The sequence below is a fragment of the Gouania willdenowi genome, chromosome 6 (assembly GCF_900634775.1).
Source record: "Gouania willdenowi chromosome 6, fGouWil2.1, whole genome shotgun sequence".
NCBI lineage: Eukaryota > Metazoa > Chordata > Actinopteri > Blenniiformes > Gobiesocidae > Gouania > Gouania willdenowi.
In genome coordinates, this window is record NC_041049.1 from 3,365,383 (window position 1) to 3,388,437 (window position 23,055).

The window sequence follows — 23,055 nt, forward strand, 5'->3', positions numbered from 1 at the left end:
CTTATTGATTTTAAACAATTGAATGTTTTATCATGTAAAGCACATTGAGTTGCCTTGAGTATGAAATGCGCTATATAAATAAATTTGCCTTGCCTTGCCTTGCCTTGCCTAGATATCTTTATATTCTGTTTTGCTCATATTTTTCAATCTGTTTCGATTTTTCTATTCTATATTATGTTTTTTGAACTATTACATCACAGTATTTGCAGCTGAACTGCCAAATTAGTTCATCAACTCCAGGTCCAACACTTCGAGCAATCCGCCATTTTTACTTCTCGCTTTTATTTTGTAGTCCAAGCTCAAGGATGCTGAAGTTACGAGAGGATAAGTCAAAATGTTTGGTTGTTGGATGTAGTAACCCACACGCTTCATTACACCGTCTCCCAGCATCAGAACCTTTTCAAAGTGTCTGGTTGAGTTTTATTTTTCACAGAAATGTACCCACATCTGTGGGTAAGGTCATTTTAGTGTGTGAAGCACTTCAAGGATGACTGCTTCATCAACCTCCACCAGTATAAAGAAGGATTTACAGAAAGACTTTGTCTGATTGAGGGTTCAATTCCTTCTATCTTTGGAGACGATGAACAGAGCACTTCTGTAAGCTGGAAATAACGCTAAAAAGTGTGATGATAAGACGTCCCTGTCATTGTTTTGTTAGCATTAGCAGTTGCACGTCTTCAGACTTCATATGTTAGCGCTGTGTGCTCGTTTTAGAATCTTGATAATATGGCCTACGTGATTTAATTTAAGTCTAAAGTTTTCATTAGTCATTTTATTTTGCCGTTTTTGTCTTTGAAAAGACTGTATTAAAATGCATTTTGTGACGTTAGCTTGGCGCTAGCTTTAGCTTGGTGCTTGTGCTAGCTCACTTGTTAGGGTTCTGCAGGTTCATCATCTTCATTTTCATCTCGCTCCGCTGGGTCAGACTCTGGCTGGAACATGTAAAGCTGGATGGACAAGTCTAACGTTGTTGACATTGTGTAAATAACCTCTGAATAAAAAGTTTATGCTCCGCTACATAGCCGTATCTCTTCTATCAAACTACAAAAATGGCCGAGCAGGGTGGAGTTGAACCGAGTGTCACCTGAAGAGGGGGCGGGGTATGAAGTGTCTCATTTGCATTTAAAGAGACAGCACCAAAACGAGTTGCTCTCAGAAGCACATCAGAAAAGGGGTAGAAAAGGGGTGGAGCTATAATAATGAGGAATTCAAACCCAAGCATTGCAGTTCCGCTTTATATAGACCACAACTGTATGATTTATATGTAAAAAGGAAGGATTTAAAACCATGATATGTCCCCTTTAATACAAAAACACATTTGTTTGAGAAAGTTTACAAAAAATCCAGAAAAGCATAAATTTATCTTAGTTAAAAACAATGTGAACAATGCAATCATAATATTTTGTATTCATATTACACATTATGTTAGCATTCAGTGATGGAATTAATAAACACTATTAAGTTGTTTAAGCTCATTTGTTGTTTTCATTGATTCAGTCATATACCAACATCCATTTAAACTGGAAAATAGTTGGAACCTGCGTCAAATTTTGTTTGGCCATTTATTTAGATTAATTAATTAATTAATTAATTAATTACAAAATCTCTAATGAATTACATTTTTTTTTTCTTAATTGAGTCGCACCACTACTATAAATAAACAAACCTGACCCACTAACACTATGTATCTAATTCACAGGATAATGAGAAACTATACATTGTTCAGTTCCATTAGGTTTGTTTTTAGCTCCCATCTGTCCGTCTATTCCTGGTTCATATCAGCTGATTGAGTCTGAATACATTTCATCAAGATAAAAGGATTATGACGATATCAGACATACCACCATTTTCTGCTCATTACACAGAGGTCGAGGGCCTGGTTGTCCTTTCTCTGCCTTCATTTGCTCTGACACACTCCTCATTAGAGCCATTTCTTCATCACCGCACATACCTCTGACGTTTTCATCTTTAATCTCCACAAACAAACCCAAACCTTTCCCGATCGGATCTTTCCTCGCTGGAATGTGATGATTGCACAGGCTTTGCATCAAGCAGCAGCTTCACATGTTCAATGAAGTGCTTTAACGGGAAGTAAAGTACACAGTGTAAGCCTGTTCCAGTCGATAGATGTCAGGGTTTTAAGTGGCCTCATCCCTCAGTGTGCAGTGGACAATGTCGACAGGCAGAGCCAGGAAACAGGGATCATCAAACTTCCAGGGTAAACTAAAGAGTCCAGTACGGAAAAGAATGACAGTGGTAACAGGTGTAAAATTCACAAAAAACAATGAAATTCTCTTTTTAATAATAGTCTATTTCCAAGAATGTTCCTTTATTTAAAAAATGAATAAATCCCTGTAATTTCTCCTAAATGATCACACAGATCCTGTATGTTTATTTAATTGGTCAAAATCTCGAGGAATTTTGAAGTTTTAATCATAAATATTTCCAAGAGCTTTCCTTTATTAGAAAAATAAAGAAATCTCTTTAATTTCTCCTAAATTATTACAAGATTCCTGCAAATTTTGGGAAAAATTGGTTGAAATTTCAAAAAATGTTTTTAATCGTAGACTATTTGCAAGAACTTTCCTTTAAAAAAAGAAGAAGAAAAAAAAAGGAAATCGCTGTAATTTCTCGTAAATTATCCCACAAAAATTCTGCAAATTTTTTTTAAAAATTGGTCGAAATTTCAAGGAATTTTAAAGTCAGAATCGGAGATAGACTGACATCTGTCCCTTAAAGTTTTCCACATATGTAAGTGAATTATAAATACCTTTCTCTTTTTTTCTGATAGAGATTCATGTTTAACTAAAACCATGTTCTGACATCCACGTCTAAGGTTATTACAAAAGTGCACCGTTAAATTCCCTTTAAATCACCGATCCAGGTTTATCTGAGTCAAACTGACTAAATTGATCCAATTCATTTGAGTCATTTAATCCCCCCTCTTCCCTTAAAATCCCTCAATCACATGCTTACCCTATTAAATATCTATAATTTATACATTTGCAATTATTATCATTTAATCATAAATTTATTCAAATATTTCATTAATATTTTTATTAAATATTTTTTAATCTATAAATAAAAATAAAATAAATAGTTTTTTTTACTGTATATGTTCATCATTTTAAAGAATCTTCCTCTCGCCCTCTTGGGGTGTTGTATTTGAAGAGAGAATTTAACAATAAGAGCAAAACAATCTTAAATTTATTTGAGAAAAGGGTCGGCGACCCAATTTTGGGCCCCAACCCACCAGTTGAGTAGCCCAACTGTAACAGAAATATACAATCTAGAAGGTCAGTTTAAAAACCAGCTGTTATTTTTTTCTTCACTCCTGAACGGTGATTTGAAAGGTTTCCCTCACACGTGAGAATAAAACCAGTGTAATTACATCATAGATGTAAAGTTCAACATCTCAGCTTTCACATATACGCTAGATTTATTCCCATAGCGCATATTTGGACATTTTAAGTGTGCCAGAAACACATTTGGGTGGAAATCCAGAGATTTCCATGGATTTATAAAGTGTGGTGATTTATTTCTTTTATAACTTTCTCCATCTTCAACTGGAATGACCCTGAGTGAAAGGAGCGAGAACAAAGCCTTGGCTTGAGTGCATTTAACAGCACTCTGCTGTGTGCTGTGTGGGAAAGTGGGCCATCAGATTAGCTCTGCTGGCCATAGCACGGCTTTAGAAACGCCACCCCAGGGTGACGCAGCGTAGAACCAGCAGCTGAGTGAATCACCACAGAAATAAAGCTCTCATGTGCTCGGACACGACACCAAGGAGTTCCTGATTAGACAAAACACCAGGGAAGCTCACAAACATGTGGCTGTCTCTGATCTGAGGGTCACATGATCAACATTCATGTCATTATTTAGAATGATGACAAATCTGAGCAATAACACATTTGTTTTAGAATAAGTGTGTTTGTTTTGTTGGTTTTTTGAGTCATTTTGTGTATTTTTCATGACATTTTGTGTATTTTTCATAACATTTTGTGTATTTTACAATTATTTTATGCATAAGTGTTGTCATTTTGTGTATAATAGTTGTCCTTTAGTTATTTCTGTGTATAATATTTGTCATTTTATGTATTTTTTGTTGATGTTTTGAATATTCTCAGTTATATTTGTATATCATAGTAGTTATATTGGGCCTGTAATACAAAGCTGGATAAGTAAATCTGGGCTATCTCTCCGTTTGCTTCACCTAACCAAACATTCTCTGTCAGAGGGCAGCTGTACTATGAAGCAGGATATAAACACATTCACTTAAGCGAGGTGATTTCAGGCTACGGGCGCGTTCACATGAAATGGGCGGAGATTGCAGTGTCAGACCAATCACAAACGGAGAAACTGTAGAGCAACTTACATCACAATTGATGAATAACTCTTTAAAAATGTGAAAAATTAAAAGCCATAATTCAGAACAAAAACAACACTGAGAAAAGAACACAGGCAGGAAGCTGCTGACACTGTTAATGCGTAAAAGCATGAGATGAGACAATACGAATCTTAGGGATGATAAAAAAAATAAGTGATTGTTCAGGAGGCGGGACTTTAGTACTCACTAAGATCTTATCCGCTTCATAACCTGGTCCTGACCACAGAAGAAGCTAGCCAGCGCCATGATACAACACACACTGATGAAATCCTGGAAGTTTGCGCGATAAGAGGAAATCCAGCTTTGTAGTACAGGCACATTGTGTATTTTACTATACTAATGCAGTGTCCATAGGAAGTGTGTGTTGCTATAGAAAAGTGGGAGGTTCAGTATCTTTTTCATGGATGTTAAATGAGGTTGTGTTTTGTTTGAAGGTGGGACGTCAGGGACATTTAGGGTTGTTGTTATATGTGTAGAGTGATAACTATTGTGTTTCATATATTTAGGCTTTTAACGACACAGTAGGGAGTTGAACCCCATTCCATTAACGTGAAAGTACCACTTGCTTTTTTAGCCATTGGGAAAAAGCAAAAACAGTGATGCAACAGCATGATAGTTGAAAGTCTTTTGAAGGCTGAATCTGGTTACATTTCTGTTTTGAGGATAATTAAAGGGTATTAATGGTCGAATATTGTATTAAATATGTTGTTTCTAAAGCCCTTTGTGCAGTCACTCCTGTAGATTCTACGCAGCTTTCAACTTGTCCTGAGTAACATGACTACCTGTCGACATTGCGCTGTTCTGCAAAGCTGCACTTAAGACAATTTTATTAAATAATTTATGAACTGTATCATTGCAGTCCAAGCAAATCCAACGTTGCACACCCTTGAACCAAGCAGCAGCCATGTTGAAAGTCTCAGGTCGGTCTGAGCCTGATTTGCAGCGATATTTGAGGAGCACACACACACACACACACACACACAGAGAGAGAGGGAAAGATTCCTTGCTTTTATAGACAGATGTTTGGAGTCATTTTGTGTATTTCTGTTGATATTTTGTGAAAAATCTTCAGTTATTTTGTGATTACTTGTTGTCATTCTTCTGTATAAATGTGGTCTTTAGTTAATTTTGTGTATAGTTGTAAGAAAAACATCTTGTGCCTTTATTTTGAAAGGATTTTCTTTATACAGCAAAGTACAGATAATTAACAACCGGCAGCTTTGTTTTAACTTGGTAAATCTGGTAAATTTTGTTCGCACTGTTATTCCTACACAAAAGATCTGATGTCACGCAAAAAAGAAACAACTCTTTTCAATGAAGCATTTTTAAAATGTAATTTAAGTTACAATAAGTTATTGATGCATAAGTTCATTACCGTAATTTCTGGACAATGTGTCACACGTGTATAATTTCCAAGAAATTTACTATTTTCAAGAAAAATAAAGAATAAGTCGCACCTGGCGAATGTTTGAATGTAAAAGTGAGCAGATGAAACGCTTTAGGATCTGCCAGCTTAAGTATTTTTTATTTTCATCTCTAAACACAATAGATTTTTAGCTTTAGAATGTCAGAGAAAATGCTTTATTCTTCCTATTTCAGAGATCGGTTGCCAGTAAAACCAAAAACAAGAATTCAGATTCCCCCTCAACCTGGAAAACACGTTCACCACTCCAGGGAATTTTCTACATCCATATGTGCAAAACATCTGGAAAGATTCTCCCACCATTCGACGAGAACCTTCTGCGATCCTTCCTAATGCGCTGCACGACCGAGCGAAACAGATGGAGAGCAATTATGTCTCACCCCGACAGCAGAGCGGTGACGCTGCAGTTTTTTTAATGAGGAGGTTTTTAACAAACAATGACGCACAGAAAAGATATTCCTCATTGTTATGGAGAGAAGGAAACATGAAACGACTGTTTGAGTATAAATGTGCAAGGTGTGATTATGGTGTAACGTCTGGTGTTGTGATAAATGTGCGGAAGTCACATCGGAATACACAAAAAGTACTGGACATGTACCGAAATATATCTCATATCACACACACACAAACCAAACTGAGGAAATAAATCAACTATAGTATTAAATATGGAGCAGTTATTAGGTGAGATATCACAGAAAATCACAGCAGAGACACCAAAAATAAGAAGTCATCACACTATTAGTAAGAGTTAACTCTTCTTTTTAAAAAAAAGTAACCAAATTACAAATAAATTAATCAAAAAGTACATGAAAAAAAGAAGCAATAGTATTAAAAGTATATAAAACCTATAAAATCAAACCTTCTAAATATATGAATAAAGTTCAATAGATTACAGTATAGTCATAAACAAAGTATTTTCTTCACTTTGCGGAAAACAATACAAAGCACTTATATTCAGGGCTTCCCTCAAACATGTGAGTAAAGATATCATAATTGCATCATGTTGGCAGCATACGCAGAGTTTGCGGGGGCAGGGGGAGCATTTCCCCCCTAGTGGTCAAAAGTTTGCATTACAGTTTCATTCTAAAAAATACAATTCTTAAAGGCATACCGCAGACTTTTTGACCTGAAGAGTTGACCAATAGGAGTTATTTTATATGACAGTATCAATGCTCCGAGCGGGGCTTCCCTCTTAAAATACCACCCATGTATGTTTGGAGAGACGGACCGTCTTTGGCCAGGTCATGTGACTTGGAGAAAGTCTGGGGAACGTATCACTTTACGGCAGTCACGTGACCACAGGCTCGGATATACTCATTGGGCTAAAAGGTTTTTCCGCCTGTTCGACTCCTGGTCATGGCCGAGGCAAGCACAAAGTTTAAAGCGCCAGCTGCGACGCGAGCCCAGCCCCGCTTCGCACCCCAGCCCGACCAACCCAGCCCTTAGAGCCAATCCTTATCCCGAAGTTACAGGTCAACTATTGTCTGTATACACAATCAAAATACAAGGCACTGACTGATTTTTGCGACAGTGCTGCAGCGCTTGTGGCCACTCGGGGCGCTTGACGTGAAAGTTACAGGTCTAGTGCCCCTAGTGGCCAAAGGTTACACAGTGTGCCTTTAATATAATGTACAGAATATACAAATATTTGAAGTACTATTAAACATAGTGACTGTAAAAAATATATATGAATTAATTTGTTATTTTAAAATTACAAGTTATTTGTTGGCGCTCGAGTCAACATTCTCATTCTCATTCTTTCAAGGCTTCACTCATGTTGAAATGTTATTGAGATAATTTTTTTTAATAAATATACTGTTTATATAAAATAGTTTTCTGCTGCTTTGATTCTAACATTTCATTGTTAGTTTAATGTCACAGATGTTAGTTCTACCTCAGGTGTGTACTATAAGTTTTCAGTGAAATGGTCCCAAACTTTGGAGACGTCAGTGTCCAATTTTTTCGCGGGCCTGATGGTTTGATCCTTTCAATGCATGTGTCAACGCGTCTACATCTGGTCGGCCTATTTTACGGCAGGTTGTGCACTATTAAAAGGTTGAAACCATGCCATTCAAAAAATAATAAGAAATCATGTGTTTTGAGTGAATTCTGATATATTTTGGTGTTTATTTTATTTTCTGTTTGGTTTTTGATTGTCAACGTTGTGTTTTTATCCATTTTTTTTGTTGTTGTTTTTTTTAATTGACAATTAAAAACGCCACAAAACAGTCACATATTTGTGACTATTAAAATATTTAACAAACGTCATATGGTTGGTTTACTTCCCAGGAGCTCTGTCGTAAAAATTGCGAGTGAAGGAAGTGACGTGTCTAAGCGCATACGTTGAAAGGATCTGAAACGATTAGGCCTGTGAAAGGATTGGGTACTGACAGGAGACTTTAGGTTGGTTCTTCTTCTGTTGCACAAATCTTCCTCACAATGTAAATGGTGAAGCGACACTGCACCCAGCAGTTCATGTTATGGTACTGCAGCAAAACTGAAGCAGAAAGCGGCCACCGGCCTGATTTACAACATTAAGCAATGCGTTGACGCAAATATTTGTTGTCAACATTATCATTTGTTACTAATCATTTTTGCATTATTGTATATTTTACACACATTGTGGTTGGCATGAATCTCTAGTTGACTGTAGGTCTTTACCATCAAAAGATGTCAATATTGGAAAGATTTTCTGAGATAGAATTTACAGACAGAGAAGCTCAAAAATAACCTAATATTGTTTATAGGGGCTGTATTATGAAAAAATCACTTTCTAATGGTTTTGCTACAGTGATAGACATCCCTTTAGCCTCATTCAGAGGGTCAAAGTTGAAAAAGTTCTGTTTCCTCCCTCCTTCTCTTATTATTCTACATTTTGTAAAAAGTCAGCTCCGAACGGGCCAGTTAGATTTTTTTTCGCTACTTGAAGTCACCTAGCGGAAACTCCTCTTCCTGACAATCCTGGCTCTTCCTGCCCTATAAGAATGTGAGCTCCTCCCTCTCAAACTATCTCACAGCTTAAACAAACACTGCGGTTTAATATAAAATATACAGTATGTTATACTTTATTGTCATATATGTAAAGATACATCCACCTAATGTGTTTTCAGCATTTAACCCTTCCCTGAGGAGCAGTGGGCAGCCAGGTTGTAGCACCCGGAGCAGTTCCATTTTTAGTACCTGTTATATCACCTTGTATCTCCTTTGACATGTTCGAACGTGTTTTTGACACAATGCGACGCAGTGGTTGGACAAAACAGTGGACTATCACCTTGAATGGACTATTCCTGTAATCAGTAGTGGTAAGGAGGAGAAGAAAGCGATGTAGCAGCTCTGAAACAGTGTTTGTCTGACTCACAATCATAATAGCTGCTTAAATATCTATGTGTTTTACTGTAATGTGCAGTTTTTTGGCTGAAAACAATAACAAGAGTGTGTGGATAGCAGAAGAAAATTGCTAGTGATCAGCTGTTGTGTGGAGTCAGCATCTACAGACACGCCTACTCATGAATATGCATAAGTAGGCCCCAAAACAGCCTGTTTTTAGAACTGCTCAGAAAGTCACTTTTCAGAGAAATCTCTGGAAAACAGCCGAGTTTGGGAAAATAAACCTCTATGTTGTTGGAGTTCTTAGAACAAATGGAGACGGGTGAAAATTTACATAATACTGGACCTTTAAACCGATGGTGTTTTGGTTGTTCTGTACATGCCTATTGGTAAAAGTTTAACGTTCCCACTGGACATTCCTGTTATCCCAGCAGTTAAAGTTCCTGCCTTCTGAACATGTTGTTATTGCTCTCTAAAGGTTAATCTGAAGGTAAATATTAGCCACACAAACACATGACAGCTTTTCTTGAAGCAAAGTGAGAGGGAAGTTCACTACTTATCAAACAATAAGAGGAAGGGCGCTGAGGTCACTGAGCCGCATGGAAACCCACATCTGTTAACTCCTTCCTTTCTGTTCTACTTTAGCTAACCCATAGATAGCATGTTAGTTTCTTTTGTTTACATTGAAAATTCTGTCTCATAACTCAGTAAAAATAGTTTATTCATTTTTGTATTACATATTTAGTTTAATGTGTTAATTTTTTGTAATTTTGAGGAATTCCAAAGTTATACGACATGAAAATGACTTATTTGAGTTAGCTAATCTCAGGTAACACTAGCATGCTAGTTCTTAGTTTCCATTTGAACTTCAGCCCCAAATCTCTTTTCTATTAAAGTTATTTTGTTTATTCAATAAATACTTATTTTTATCTATGCATAGCTACACTTCTTATATTTGATTTCCTTTCATTTTTACATAAATGTAGCTGATCTTAGCTAACCCATATGCTACTTAGCATGCTAGCTTTTATTTACGTTTAAACATTGTCCTTGAAACTATTTTCTATTAAAATTTGTTGAATATTCAGTAAATACTTATTTCTAACTATACTAAGTTAAACTTCTTATATATGATTTTCCTTTTATTAAATGTAGCTGGTCTGATTAACTGTAATATAAACCTGCCTTTGCTATGTTTATAGCTGTGAGGTAGTTTGAGAGGGAGGAGCTCACATTCTTATAGGGTAGGAGGAGCCAGGATTGTCAGGAGGAGGAGTTTCCGCATTGTGACATCATCACGTGAGAAAAAAGCCCGTTTGGAGCTGACTTTTTACAAAATATAGAATAACAAGGGAGGGAGGAAACAGAACTTTTTCAACTTTGACCCTCTGAATGAGGCTAAAGGGATGTATATCACTGTAGTAAAACCATTATAAAGTGATTTTTTTCTAATACCGCCTCTTTAAAAGTCCAGTATTATGCTAATTTCCACCCTTCTCCATTTGTTCTAAGAACCCCAACAACATAGGTTTATTTTCCCAAACTCGCCTGTTTTCCAGAGTTTTAGCCTCTGAAAAGTCCTTTTCTGAGCAGTTCTAAAAACAGGCTATTTTGGGGCCTATGCATATTCATGAGTGGGCGTGTCTGTAGACGCTGACTTCACACAACAGCTGAACACTAGCGATTTTCTTTTTCTATCCACACACTCTTGTCATTGTTTTTAGCCAAAAAAACTGCACATAACAGTAAAACACGAGATTATTTAAGCGGCTATTGTGATTGTGAGTCAGTCAAACACTGTTTCAGGGTGTGTGTGCAGCAGCAGCAGCAGCAGAGTCAATCAGCTGAGTCAGCTGCTTCAAGCACTCACTGGAGCTGCTACGTCACTTTCTTCTCCTCCTTACCACTACTGATTACAGGATTAGTCTATTCAAGGTGATAGTCCACTGTTTTGTCCAACCGCTGCGTCACATTGGGTCACAAACACGTCAGATCTTGTCAAAGGAGAAACAAGGCGATATAATACAAATACCAAAAATGGAACTGCTCTGGGTGCTACACCGTGGCTGCCCACTGCTCCTTAGGGAGGGGTTAAATGCACAGAACACATTTTGTGTATGTAGCTTTACATATATGACAGTAAAGTATAATATATATTCTATATTAAATCACGTTGTTTTAGCTGTGAGGTAGTTTGAGTGGGAGGAGCTCACATTCTTTTAGGGTAGGAGGAGCCAGGATTGTCAGGAGGAGGAGTTTCCGCATTGTGACGTCATCACGTGAGAAAAATCCAACTGTCTCGTTTAAAGCTGATGTAGAATAACAAGGGAGGGAGGAAACAGAACTTTTTCAACTCTGACCCTCTGAATGAGGCTAAAGGGATGTTTATCACTGTAGCAAAACCATTAGAAAGTTAATTTTTCATATTACTGCCCCTTTAAGTTAAAAAACATTTTCTCAGGCAGGTCATGTTTGGCTCACCATTAAATCACATTATGTGTCTGTGAGGCCTGAGATGAGCCTGAGTCCAACAACAGACATCAGTAATAATAGTGTTTCCTCCAAAGGGAAGCCTTTAATGTTACCTGTTTGACAGATTATTATCATTACAGCTGCCTGCTCAGTCACCGCTTGAATCCCTGCCACAGCATCATGTGATTATTATGGATCAATCTATTGCAAACTCACCATTTCCACTCAACAAAAACCTCATTATTTCATCTGAAAGCTGAAATTATGGCTGTTAAAAGCCTTTTTTCTCTTCAGTCGTGAGGTCGGTGGGCGGTGCTTTAGTTTTATTCATTTCAGTGAAGCAAACAGACTGGGCATCAGTGAAGCTCGGCTGCACGCAGACATTGAAGTTTACACAGCAGTGCATTAAATTAGAACATGTAGGTCAGTGCTATGAGGGTCACAAATGAAATGATGCTGTGGCTGTTGCTACTGTAAAGGATCTCCTACTGTACGTGATCATAAACATGTTTATGGTTTACTACTAGATATGTTTATGCACTAACCCAAAAGTCTACGATGACGTTTTAGGGCCACATTGGAAGAAAAAACAACAATTGACTTTGAGAATGAAGTCTTGATTTAAAAGAAGAAAAACATATTTTAGTGTGAGAATAAAACCCTACAGTCACAAGAAAAAAAAATTCATAATTCTACAAAGAAAAATCCTCATTTTATGAGAAAAAAAACATGTAATTTACAAGAATAAAGTCATATTTTTATGAGATTAAAGTCCTATTACAAGAAGAAAGTCATCATTTAATGAGAATTACTATATTCTGGTAATATTATGACTTTTACAAATGTGTTCTTTTAAAATAATTTTTTTTTGTTGTAAAATAAAATAAAAAAGAAAAAAAAATTGTTCTAAATTAACATTTTTTTTCTTGTAATACTACAAGTTTATTTGTATATCATTATGACTTTATTCTTGTAAATAATTTTTTTTGTAATATTACACATTTATTCTTGAATTATTGTAATTTTAATCTGTAAAATTTAACAATTATATTCTTGAAAAATTACAATTTCTTCTTCTAATATGACAAGTTTATGTTTGTATTATTGTGACTTTATTGTTGTAAAATTACAAAAAATATATCTTAATATTACAAGTTTGTTCTTGAATTATTGCGAATTTTTTCCTTGTAAAGTTAATTAAAAAAAAAAGTTTAACATTTTTTCCTTTTATGTAGTTTATTATTATTAGGACTTCATTCTTGTACAAGTAAAAAAACTTGTAAAGTAATTTTTTTTTCTTCTTCAAATGTGAAAAATTTATACTTGTAAAATTAAAAAACATTCTTGTAATATTACAAGTTCACTGTGTATTATTAACTAATTCAACAACATATTTTTCTTGTAATTTTATGAATTTATTCTTGTAAAATTAAAAAAAAAAAAATCTTGTAATATTACAAGTTTATATTTTATATTATTGTGACCTTATTCTTGTAAAATTACAATTCATATTTCTTGTAATATTACAAGTATATTTGTGTACTTTCTGACTTTAATCTTGTAAAATTAAAAAACATTCTTGTAATATTACAAGTTCACTGTGTATTATTAACTAATTCAACAACATATTTTTCTTGTAATTTTATGAATTTATTCTTGTAATTTTATGAATTTATTCTTGTAAATGTAAAAAAAAATCTTGTAATATTACAAGTTTATATTTTATATTATTGTGACCTTATTCTTGTAAAATTACAATTCATATTTATTGTAATATTACAAGTATATTTGTGTACTTTCTGACTTTAATCTTATAAAATTACAATTAAAATTCTTGAATTATTGCAACTCTATTTTTGTAAAATTCATATTTCTTGTAATATTACAAGTGTATTCTTGTATTAATAAAAAAAAAACGTTTTCTTGTATTATTACATCCGTATGTTTGTATTATTACGGCAGCAACAACCACTTGATGAAATATGATCACTAATTAATAATGTCTACCAGTTGAATCACAACACCGCTATCTCATATCATCAGGAACGAGGACGAGATCATCAATCAAGATTATCAACCATAAATTTGATGAAAATGTATCTTTTAAAGTGAGATAATAATCAAAGGATTGGTGTGAAAATGTCAGATTAGCTTCGTCTTTTAATCTGTTGATCTTTGGAGGAGAGTCTTTCTCTCTTTTGTCCAGAGGATGGAGGGAGGATGAAGATGTGACATTTTAGTGAAAGCTGTGAAACGTTCAATGTCTGTGAAGCCTTCAAAGACCTTCATAAGTGAGGCTGAGAGCAGAGACGGAGAGATGATATTCGCTTAGTTAAAGAAGAGCTCCAGGTCCAGGTGATTCTAGAGAAGACGTGAAGGTCCACCAAAGCACATCAACTTAAGTAATAAATAAACAATAACACATTATTCTTCATTATTAAGAGTCAAATTCACATTTCAGCTCGTCTCAGTATGATTTTGATGAAGTTTTTAGTCATTTTATGTGTTTTGTTGCTGTTTTGTGCGTTTATGGAATAATTAGGGCCAACGGTGCGTGGACCCTATTGAAATGCACCGTTTTTATTATTATTTTTCTAATAAAGGAAACGATTGCATTTTTTGAGGGCCTAAACACATTCAAAAACTAATTAAAATGTGTACGCATTTTAGGACTGGCGAAAAATGTGATATTTTGGGGTAATTGCACATGTGAATGGTAAAATGACTCAATAGCGCCCCCTTGAAAATTGTACTGGTTCCCAGCTTGGACTGATGACATCATCACTGTGGAACTTCTACGAAATTCTGTAGAATTCTGACATCATCACTGTAGAAAGTGATGTCAGAATTCTTCAGTGTACTGAAGAACTATTACTTCAGTACACTGAGGATTTCCCTGATCTGGGTAAATACTGTTATTTCTTTCTACCACAACAGGAATTTCTCACAGCATAGAGGGACCGCGTGGTGCGTGAAGCTTATGGTAATTATGAGTTTGCCAAAAAAATTAGTTATGGTTAAACCCAACCGCCATTGACAGTCATAGCGCCACCTATTGGTAAAAGGAAATCATAGACATTATATTATCACAGAACAATGCAGGAAAGTTAGTGATATAATCCTTGAAAATGGTCAGCTGTGTCTCAACACTTCAACATTTCAGCCACACCCCGACCTGCAACACACCTCAACGTTCGCCACGTCCCGACATGCGTGTGGTTGCGACGACTCGTTCATCGCTGCTGGCAGCTTTAATTTTTTTTGTTTTTAAAGCCATTTGTATAGACATTGTTTTTGTTTTGTGCATTTTTGGCATCCTTTTGTATATTTTCCAGTCATTTTTTTGTATATTTGAAGTCGTCTTGCATGTTTTTGGTCTCATTTTGTAAATTCCAGTTATTTTTTGCATATTTGTGGTCGACTTGTATGTTTTTAGAGTAATTTTGTGTATTTTGTTGTCTTTTGTGTTTTTTGGTGTCCCTTTGTAGTTGTCTTGTTTGTTTTTGGACTCATTTTGTAAATTTTTCTCCAATTTTGTGTGGTTTAGTTTTTGTTTTGTGTATTTTTGGTGTCAATTTGTATATTTTCCAGCTATTTTTTGTACATTTGAAGTCATCTTGCATGTTTTTGGGTCTCATTTAGTAAATTTAGTGCAGTTTTGTTGTCATTTATTTGTATTTTTGGTGTCCTTTGAATATTTTACAGTTGTTTTTTGTATATTTGAATTTTTCTCTAATTTTGTGTGGTTTAGTTTTTGTTTTGTTTTTGATGTAATTTTGTGCATTTTTGTTATTTATATATATATATATATATATATATATATATATATATATATATATATATATATATATATATATATATATATATATATATATATATATATATATATATACATATATATATATATATATATATATATACGTATATATGTTTATAGTCGTCAGTTTTTTTTTTGTGTGTGTGTGTGTGTGTAATTTTCTCTCAGTTGTGTGTTTTCTGTGTTTTTTTTGTGCTGCACAGAATTGGACCGGGGGCCTCTATAGTTTCCCATGTCTGCTTTATAGGATACAGTTAAATGCTAAAAAAAAAAAAGTAAGGGCCGATTGATTGCAAACAACAGCTTTAACTAGAAATAAATCCTAATTTATTTATTTTGCATCTTCATTACATTTAAATAATTGTTTTGTGTTGCATTGAAGTGGTTGAAATTGTCTTTTATTTTGAAATACGAGTCGGTTAAACTCAATCAGAGTCAGTTTGTATAATATATAAATATGATGTTATGTTATCAGAATATCTGCTCCATGACTAATTAAAAACCTCATCTTTTAATTAATTAGTTAATCCTTCAGTGCGCGTGCATGAGGTCCCACTGCTGCAGCATCAGGTTTAGCATCCCTTGTAGTACCCCACACACACACACACACACACACACCTCCCTTCTTCCTCTCGCACGCACAACACGCGCAGCATCATTACGCACCAAATTACACTGTGCACGCGCGGTGCTCGTGCACGAGCCCGGGAGGTGTGACATCTGGACTTTGCTTCACCCAAAACTTCTGCAACTCACACGAGCACCAGGCGTGTGCACGAGAGCTTCCACAACACAACACAGATGCTTGTTTTCCCACGCACGCGCCCGCGTATTAAAACCCAGCAGGGAGCGCTCATTCCTGCGGGAGCGCGCACGGAACAGACGGAGAGAAAACCAAGCAAATTGCACTGACACGCACCGCGCGCACACGCACCGCGCGCACGGGACCAACCTGCACTAATGATCCCGTTGAGGAGGAAAAACAGAGGTTCCTTACCTCGATCCAGAGACAGCGGTTGGACTAGTGTCGCCATCACTGCTGCTACTGAGGACTGACTGAGGAAGAGGAGGAGGAGGAAGAGGAGGAGGAGGAGGAGGAGGAGGAGGAGGAGGAGGAGGAGGAGAGCAGAGCTGCAGCATCACACAGAGAGAGAGGATGCTGTGATTGGTTAATCCTCATCATCTCATCACCTGCTTCATCATCAAGGAGATCAAAATATTATTCAACATATTTTATTAATCACGAGGCAAAAACAAACCCATAAAATGTCAGCTTTTATTTTGAGATTTTTTTTTTATTTTTAAATCAAAAAATGAAATACTGAGAGAAAAAAGTCCAGAACAACACAGGCAGCTTTTATCAGAAGCATTTTGTGTATTTTAGTCAATTTGTGTTTATGGAGTTTTTTTCATTTTTAGATGTTTTCATTGTTCATTGATTTGTGTATTTTTGTCATTTTGTGTATTTTTAGGATTATTTTCTAGGTTTTGGGGCATTTTTGTGTATTTTGAGAATCATTTTGTGTATTTTTGTTTTTGATGTTTGTGTTTTCGGAGTCAATTTGTGTATTTTAGTTGCTGATTTGTGTGTTTTTTTAAATAATTTTGTGCGTTTTTAGAAGTGATTTGTGTATTTCTGTTGTTGATGTGTATGAGTGTGTGTTTTTAAAGTATTTTATGTGTTTTTGCTGTCATTTTGTGTGATTTGAAGTCAATGTGTGTATTTTCTGGTTGATTTGTTTGTTTTTGCAGTCATTTTGTGTTATTAGTCGATTTATTTGTTTTTGGAGTCATTTTGTGTGTTTTTTTGAGTGGATTTGTGTATTTTTTTTGTTGATTTGTTTGTTTTAAAGGTATTTTGTGTGTTTTTGCTGTCATTTTGTGTGTTTGTGGAGTCTATTTGTGTGTTTGTGGAGTCTATTTGTGTGTCTTTTATTGACTTTATTGATTGTTTTTATTGTTGATTTGTGTGTTTTTGTCATTTTGTGTATTTTTAGAATTATTTTCTAGATTTTGGGGCATTTTGGAATCATTTCATGTATTTTTGTTTTCAAGGGTTGTGTTTTCGGAGTCAATTTGTGTATTTTCGTTGCTGATTTGTGTGTTTTTTGGAATAATTTTGTGTGTTTTTAAAGTTAATTTGTGTGTTTCTGTTGTTGATGTGTATGAGTGAGTGTTTTTAAAGTATTTTATGTGTTTTTGCTGTCATTTTGTGTGTATTTATAGTCTATTTGTGTGTTTTTGGAGTCTATTTCTGTGTTTTCTTGTTGATTTGTTTGTTTTTGCTGTCATATTGCGTGTTATTAGTGGATTTATATGCTTTTGGAGTCATATTAAGTGTATTTGGAGTCATGTTGTGTGTTTTTGAGTATATTTGCGTATTCTCTTGTTAATTTGTTTGTTTTAAAGGTATTTTGTGTTTTTGCTGTCATTTTGTGTGTTTGTAGTCTATTTGTGTGATTTTGGAGTCAATTTGTGTGCGTTTAGAATGATTTTGTTGTTTTATAGTTTATTTGTGTGCTTTTAGAGTTGATTTGTGTATTTTCTTGTTGATTTTGTGTGTTTTTAGAGTCTATTTGTGTGCTTTTGGAATCCACATGTGGCTCCCATCATGCACCAGCATACAGATGTTTGAGGGGAAGGCTTAGAGCGTAGAAAGAGGACACGGCAGGATTACTGGCTCATCCATACGGTGGGATTACAACGCTCTGATGATGACCGATGGTGGACGAGACACGACCACTGATCACGTTTAGACCATAGACTGGAAAAAGTAGTGTAGACACACACACACACACACTGAAGAGTTTGGGTTTCATGTGTAACATGTGCCACACCCTGTTCGCACTGAGAAACATCTTGTATCACAGCAAAGCAATAAACCAACTGACCAATTCAACCTTTTTCTTATGATTCCATCTGGTTTTGTTTCCCCACACTGATAACAGAGCAGAACTGAGCAAGAACTCTGATAAGAGGCTCCGCCCACTGCCTCAAGCACATCCGGGTCAGAGTTCACATTCCTTCAGTTCTTTGAGAGCGTGTCGGCACGTATGGTGTTACACTTGTGCCACAATCCAGCACCAGCAAAGGCAACGCAACACAAGCAAAGACTAAATCTGTGCAAGTGGAGATAAAGAAAGACTTTTTGGTGCAAAAAAAATTTCAAGAAAAAAGTGAAGTGAAGACCAGTTTTGTGCGAGTAAACATAAATTCTGCACCAAAAAATTTGCAAATGCAAAATATGAGCAAAGACAAATTATTCACGTGAAAAAAAATTCTAGCACAAATATTGTGCAAAAAAGTGAAAAAAAGACCAGTTTTGTGCAAGTAAACATAAATTCTTCACAATGAAAGACAAGATTATTCTTGATTTGCCTAAAATTATTTTCTCCATCAAAACTGTCCTAATCCCAACTAGACAAGAAAAAGCCAACAAACAGCAAAAACTAATTTTGCATGAAAAAAAAGACTGATTCTGTGAAAGAAAAAAATCTATTTTGTGTAAGTAAATAAAGACTATAAAACAATTCGGTGCAGAAACAAATTTTCCACAAGAGAAGACGGATTCTGATCAACCGAGAGCAAATTATGTTCATTTTAGACAAATTTTGCACACACAAGAAAATATCTTTTTTTGCTTCCTTTGATCTTTTTATTTTCTTTTTTTTTGCTCCCTCAGATCTTGAAATATTATGTATATATATATATATATATATATATATATATATATATATATATATATATATATATATATAATTCTCCCGCATATATTTTTTTGCTCCGTCAGATATTTTTTTTAATTATTTTTTTCCTCCCCAGATCTTTTTTTTTTTGCTCCCACAGATCTGTTTTTAATTTATTTTTTGCTCCCCCAATTTTTTTTTGCTCCCTCAGGTTTTTTTTCTTTAAATGATATATGGGGAAGGGAGGGTGTATAGTGAATGGCCGAAACACCCTATGATCCGGAGGAACACTACTGATGATGCATCCTAGGCCCTTGCTTGCCCTGTGGGGGGATGGGTGTTCTGTTCCCTGGGTCAAGCTCTTTTCATCAACTTTTGTACGTGCTCGCACAAAAAGGGTATTAACATCTTGTCCTGTGTTTTAGAATCTATATATATATAATTCTCCCGCAGATATTTTTTTTTCTCCCTCAGACATTTTTTTTATTTTTATTTTTATTTATTTATTTATTTTTGCTCCCACAGATCTAGCGTGTGCTACTTGTGGCACTAATGCACCGCCATACGTTTCCTCTTCAGGTAGTGTCCGTGACGTCTCCTCGTGCAGAAGTGACAATCCTCGTGTCTTAAGCTTTTCTACGATGCGGATGCAGCGGTTGTTGCGGCTGCAGCACTGGCTGACAGAGTTCCGCTGTGCGCGAGGCTTCCGCCTGGGAAACACTTCATTAAAAACTCATGGACGGAGAAGCAACAAGTCCGCGCAGGCGCAGAGCCGGTCCGTGTCTGACTGCGCTTACCGCCGAGCCTTCGCCTCAGCCCGGGACCAGCCCAGCAGCTACTGGGAGGAGGCCGCCACAGGCCTCCACTGGTTCGAACCCAGTAAGAAAACCCTGCAGTTTGAAGACCCAGTGTTTCCAAACTGGTAGGTTTCACCTGCACTGGGTTTAAAGCATAACTTACATCATGTTATTTATTCAAAACAAACCACAAACAAAAAGAAAATCATGTTTTTCTCAATACATTTCACACTCAAAATTAGTTATTTTATTTTATTTTTTTTTTTATTTTTTTTTGTCAAAATCCACTGAAACCTCCTTGAAAATAAATAAATATAGATGTTTTATTACAAAAACCAAATTATTTACACTTCAGACTATTTCACTCAACTAAGTATGAATATATATTTGTTTATTTTCGAGTACATTTGTGTGTCACTTTAATTTTTCTTTGAGTTTTTGTTTGTGTTTAAAATGTATTTTTAGTTAATAAATAAATAAATACATTGAACATGTTAAAAAGTCTTTCTCGCCTTTTTTAAAAATACTTTGTACGTTTTTGTTGTTTAATGTGTTATTTTTCCCTGTTTTGTGTTTGTTTGGAGTCATTTAGTGCATTTTGTGAGATATTTTAGAAATAACAATAGTTGAGGATATTTTTAAGAATTTTAGGTTATTTTTGTAATTATTCTCCAAAAACTAGTTTTTGTGCCCAGATTTACTTGTAACTCCTTAATTAAATAAAATATGTATCTATGTAAGAGTACAAATGATAAGAACAATAGAATTATGCTTTTCTAATTCAGTTTGACACTAAACATGTTTTTTCAGTGTTTTTTTGTGTCCACAACCACTCATTACTCCTTTAAATTTAACAATATGTGAATATTTTTTTTTAATAAAAATAAGACTTTTTTCTTTTCAATTTTATATTATTATTATTATTAAAGTATCCAAATCTGCTTGTAACTCCTATAAAATCAACAAAATATAAATATTTCTAATGATAAAAACTTGAAAATTATACTTTTAAAGCTAAATTTTTGCCCTAAAAGGAGTTTATTTGTAATCACAACATTTGTTTGAAGCTGCTCTGCACACGTGATGATGATGATGATGATGATGATGATGATGATGTGTGTGTGTGTGTGCTCTCATGATGTGTGTGTGTAGGTTCATTGGAGGGAGGTTGAACATGTGCTACAACGCTGTGGATCGTCACGTTGAAAGTGGGCGTGGAGATCAAACCGCCATCATCTACGACAGCCCAGTGACAGGAACCAAGCAGCTCATCACCTACAGGGAGCTGCAGCAGCAGGTTAATCCCCCCACCCACCCACCCCACCTGAACCCCACCCAGCACACACACCTGTTGATCAGCACGTGTGTGTGCAATGCTTCTAATGTGACGAGTCATTATTATTGGGTCTTATTAGAGTCACTTTGTGTGTTTTTCTGTCAGTTTGTTGTATATTTTGAATCGTTTGTGTGTTTTGTAGTCTTTTTTTTTTTTTTTTTGCATTTCAAGTGTTAATTTGTCTATTTTTGTTGTGATTTTGATTGTTTTTGAAATCATTTAGTTCTGGTTTATGTAATTATGTTGTGGTTTTGTTTTTTTGAGTTATTTTTTATTTTCTCATTTTAATTTTCTCTGCTTTTGTCCTAATAGTGTGTTTTTGGAATAATTTTGTGTATTTTTTGAGTAGTTTTTAACTTTTTCTTTATTTTTTTAATATATTTGTGTTTTATTCAATCATTTTGTGTTTTGTTGTTGTGGTTTTGTGTTTATTTGAAGTCAATTTGTATTATTTTTTTTTGGTCGTTTTGGTTGTTTTTGTTCTGTTCTGTGTATTTTTTTAGTTGTTTTTAACATTCTTTGTATTTTGTGTATCATTTTGTGTGTTATTCTGTCACTTTGTATATTGTTTGTTTATTTTTTGGAGTCATTTTGTTTGTTTATTCAGTCATTTTGTGTATTTTCAGATTCGATTTGTGTATCATTTTGTCATTCTGTTTGTTTTTTGTCATGGTGGTGGTTTTGTGTCTGAAGTAAAATTGTGTATTTTTAAATCCCTTTGTGTGGGTTTTTTTTCAGGGTTTTATGTTTTGTTTTTGTGTGTGATTTGTTGAAGTCATTTTGTGTATTTTTTGTGAATTTTTTAATCTTTGTGGTTTTGTGCGTTTTTGAGTCATTTTGTGTGTTTTTTCTTTTTTATTGTGTATTTTGGAGTCTTTGTGTGTCTTTGTAACGTTTATTTATGTTGAGTCAGACACGTGTGCTCTAGGGCACGCTGAAATGACCTCTGACCTTCTGTCTTCATGTGGAAAAGGGTCGGGTCGCTGCAGGTTCACCTTCCAAAGCTTTAAAGTGTGTGTTTCCTTCACTCAGGTGTGTCTCTCTCTCTTGCTGAGCAGGTGTCCAGGTTGGCTGGAGTCCTGGTGAAGAACGGGGTTCAGAAAGGAGACCTGGTGGTCATCTACATGCCCATGATCCCTCAGGCCATGTTCACCATGCTGGCCTGCGCACGGATCGGAGCGCCGCACAGTCTCATCTTTGGCGGCTTTGCCTCCAAAGAGCTCTCTGTCCGCATCGACCACGCTCAGGTAGAGGAACACTGAACACGCTAAGGTAGAGGAACACTGAACACGCTAAGGTAAAGGAACACTGAACACGCTAAGGTAGAGGAACACTGACCACGCTAAGGTAAAGGAACACTGACCACGCTAAGGTAGAGGAACACTGACCACGCTAAGGTAGAGGAACACTGACCACGCTAAGGTAGAGGAACACTGACCACGCTAAGGTAAAGGAACACTGACCACGCTAAGGTAGAGGAACACTGACTATGCTTAGGTAGAGGAACACTGATCACGCTAAGGTAGAGGAACACTGATCACGCTAAGGTAGAGGAACACTGACCACGCTAAGGTAGAGGAACACTGACCACGCTAAGGTAGAGGAACACTGACCACGCTAAGGTAGAGGAACACTGATCACGCTCAGGTAGAGGAACACTGATCACGCTCAGGTAGAGGAACACTGATCACGCTCAGGTAGAGGAACACTGATCACGCTCAGGTAGAGGAACACTGATCACGCTCAGGTAGAGGAACACTGATCACGCTCAGGTAGAGGAACACTGATCACGCTTAGGTAGAGGAACACT

The 23,055-nt window shown here is 35.6% G+C and overlaps 2 protein-coding genes across 3 annotated transcripts in view; one reads left to right on the forward strand and one right to left on the reverse strand.

Annotated features, from left to right (window-relative positions):
• lin7a (lin-7 homolog A (C. elegans)) overlaps positions 1-16,485 on the reverse strand; it is a 49,709-nt gene extending 33,224 nt beyond the window's left edge. Inside the window, exon 1 of the mRNA XM_028451247.1 lies at positions 16,424-16,485. Within this exon, the coding sequence (XP_028307048.1) occupies positions 16,424-16,460 (37 nt within the window). The 5' untranslated portion in view covers positions 16,461-16,485. The remainder of the gene's footprint in view (positions 1-16,423) is intronic.
• A 3,212-nt stretch (positions 16,486-19,697) lies between these two features.
• acss3 (acyl-CoA synthetase short chain family member 3) overlaps positions 19,698-23,055 on the forward strand; it is a 33,758-nt gene continuing 30,400 nt past the window's right edge. For both annotated transcript variants that reach the window (XM_028451222.1, XM_028451221.1), the window contains exons 1-3: positions 19,698-20,034; positions 21,062-21,206; positions 22,304-22,492. In XM_028451222.1, the coding sequence (XP_028307023.1) occupies positions 19,754-20,034; positions 21,062-21,206; positions 22,304-22,492 (615 nt within the window). In that variant the 5' untranslated portion in view covers positions 19,698-19,753. The remainder of the gene's footprint in view (positions 20,035-21,061; positions 21,207-22,303; positions 22,493-23,055) is intronic.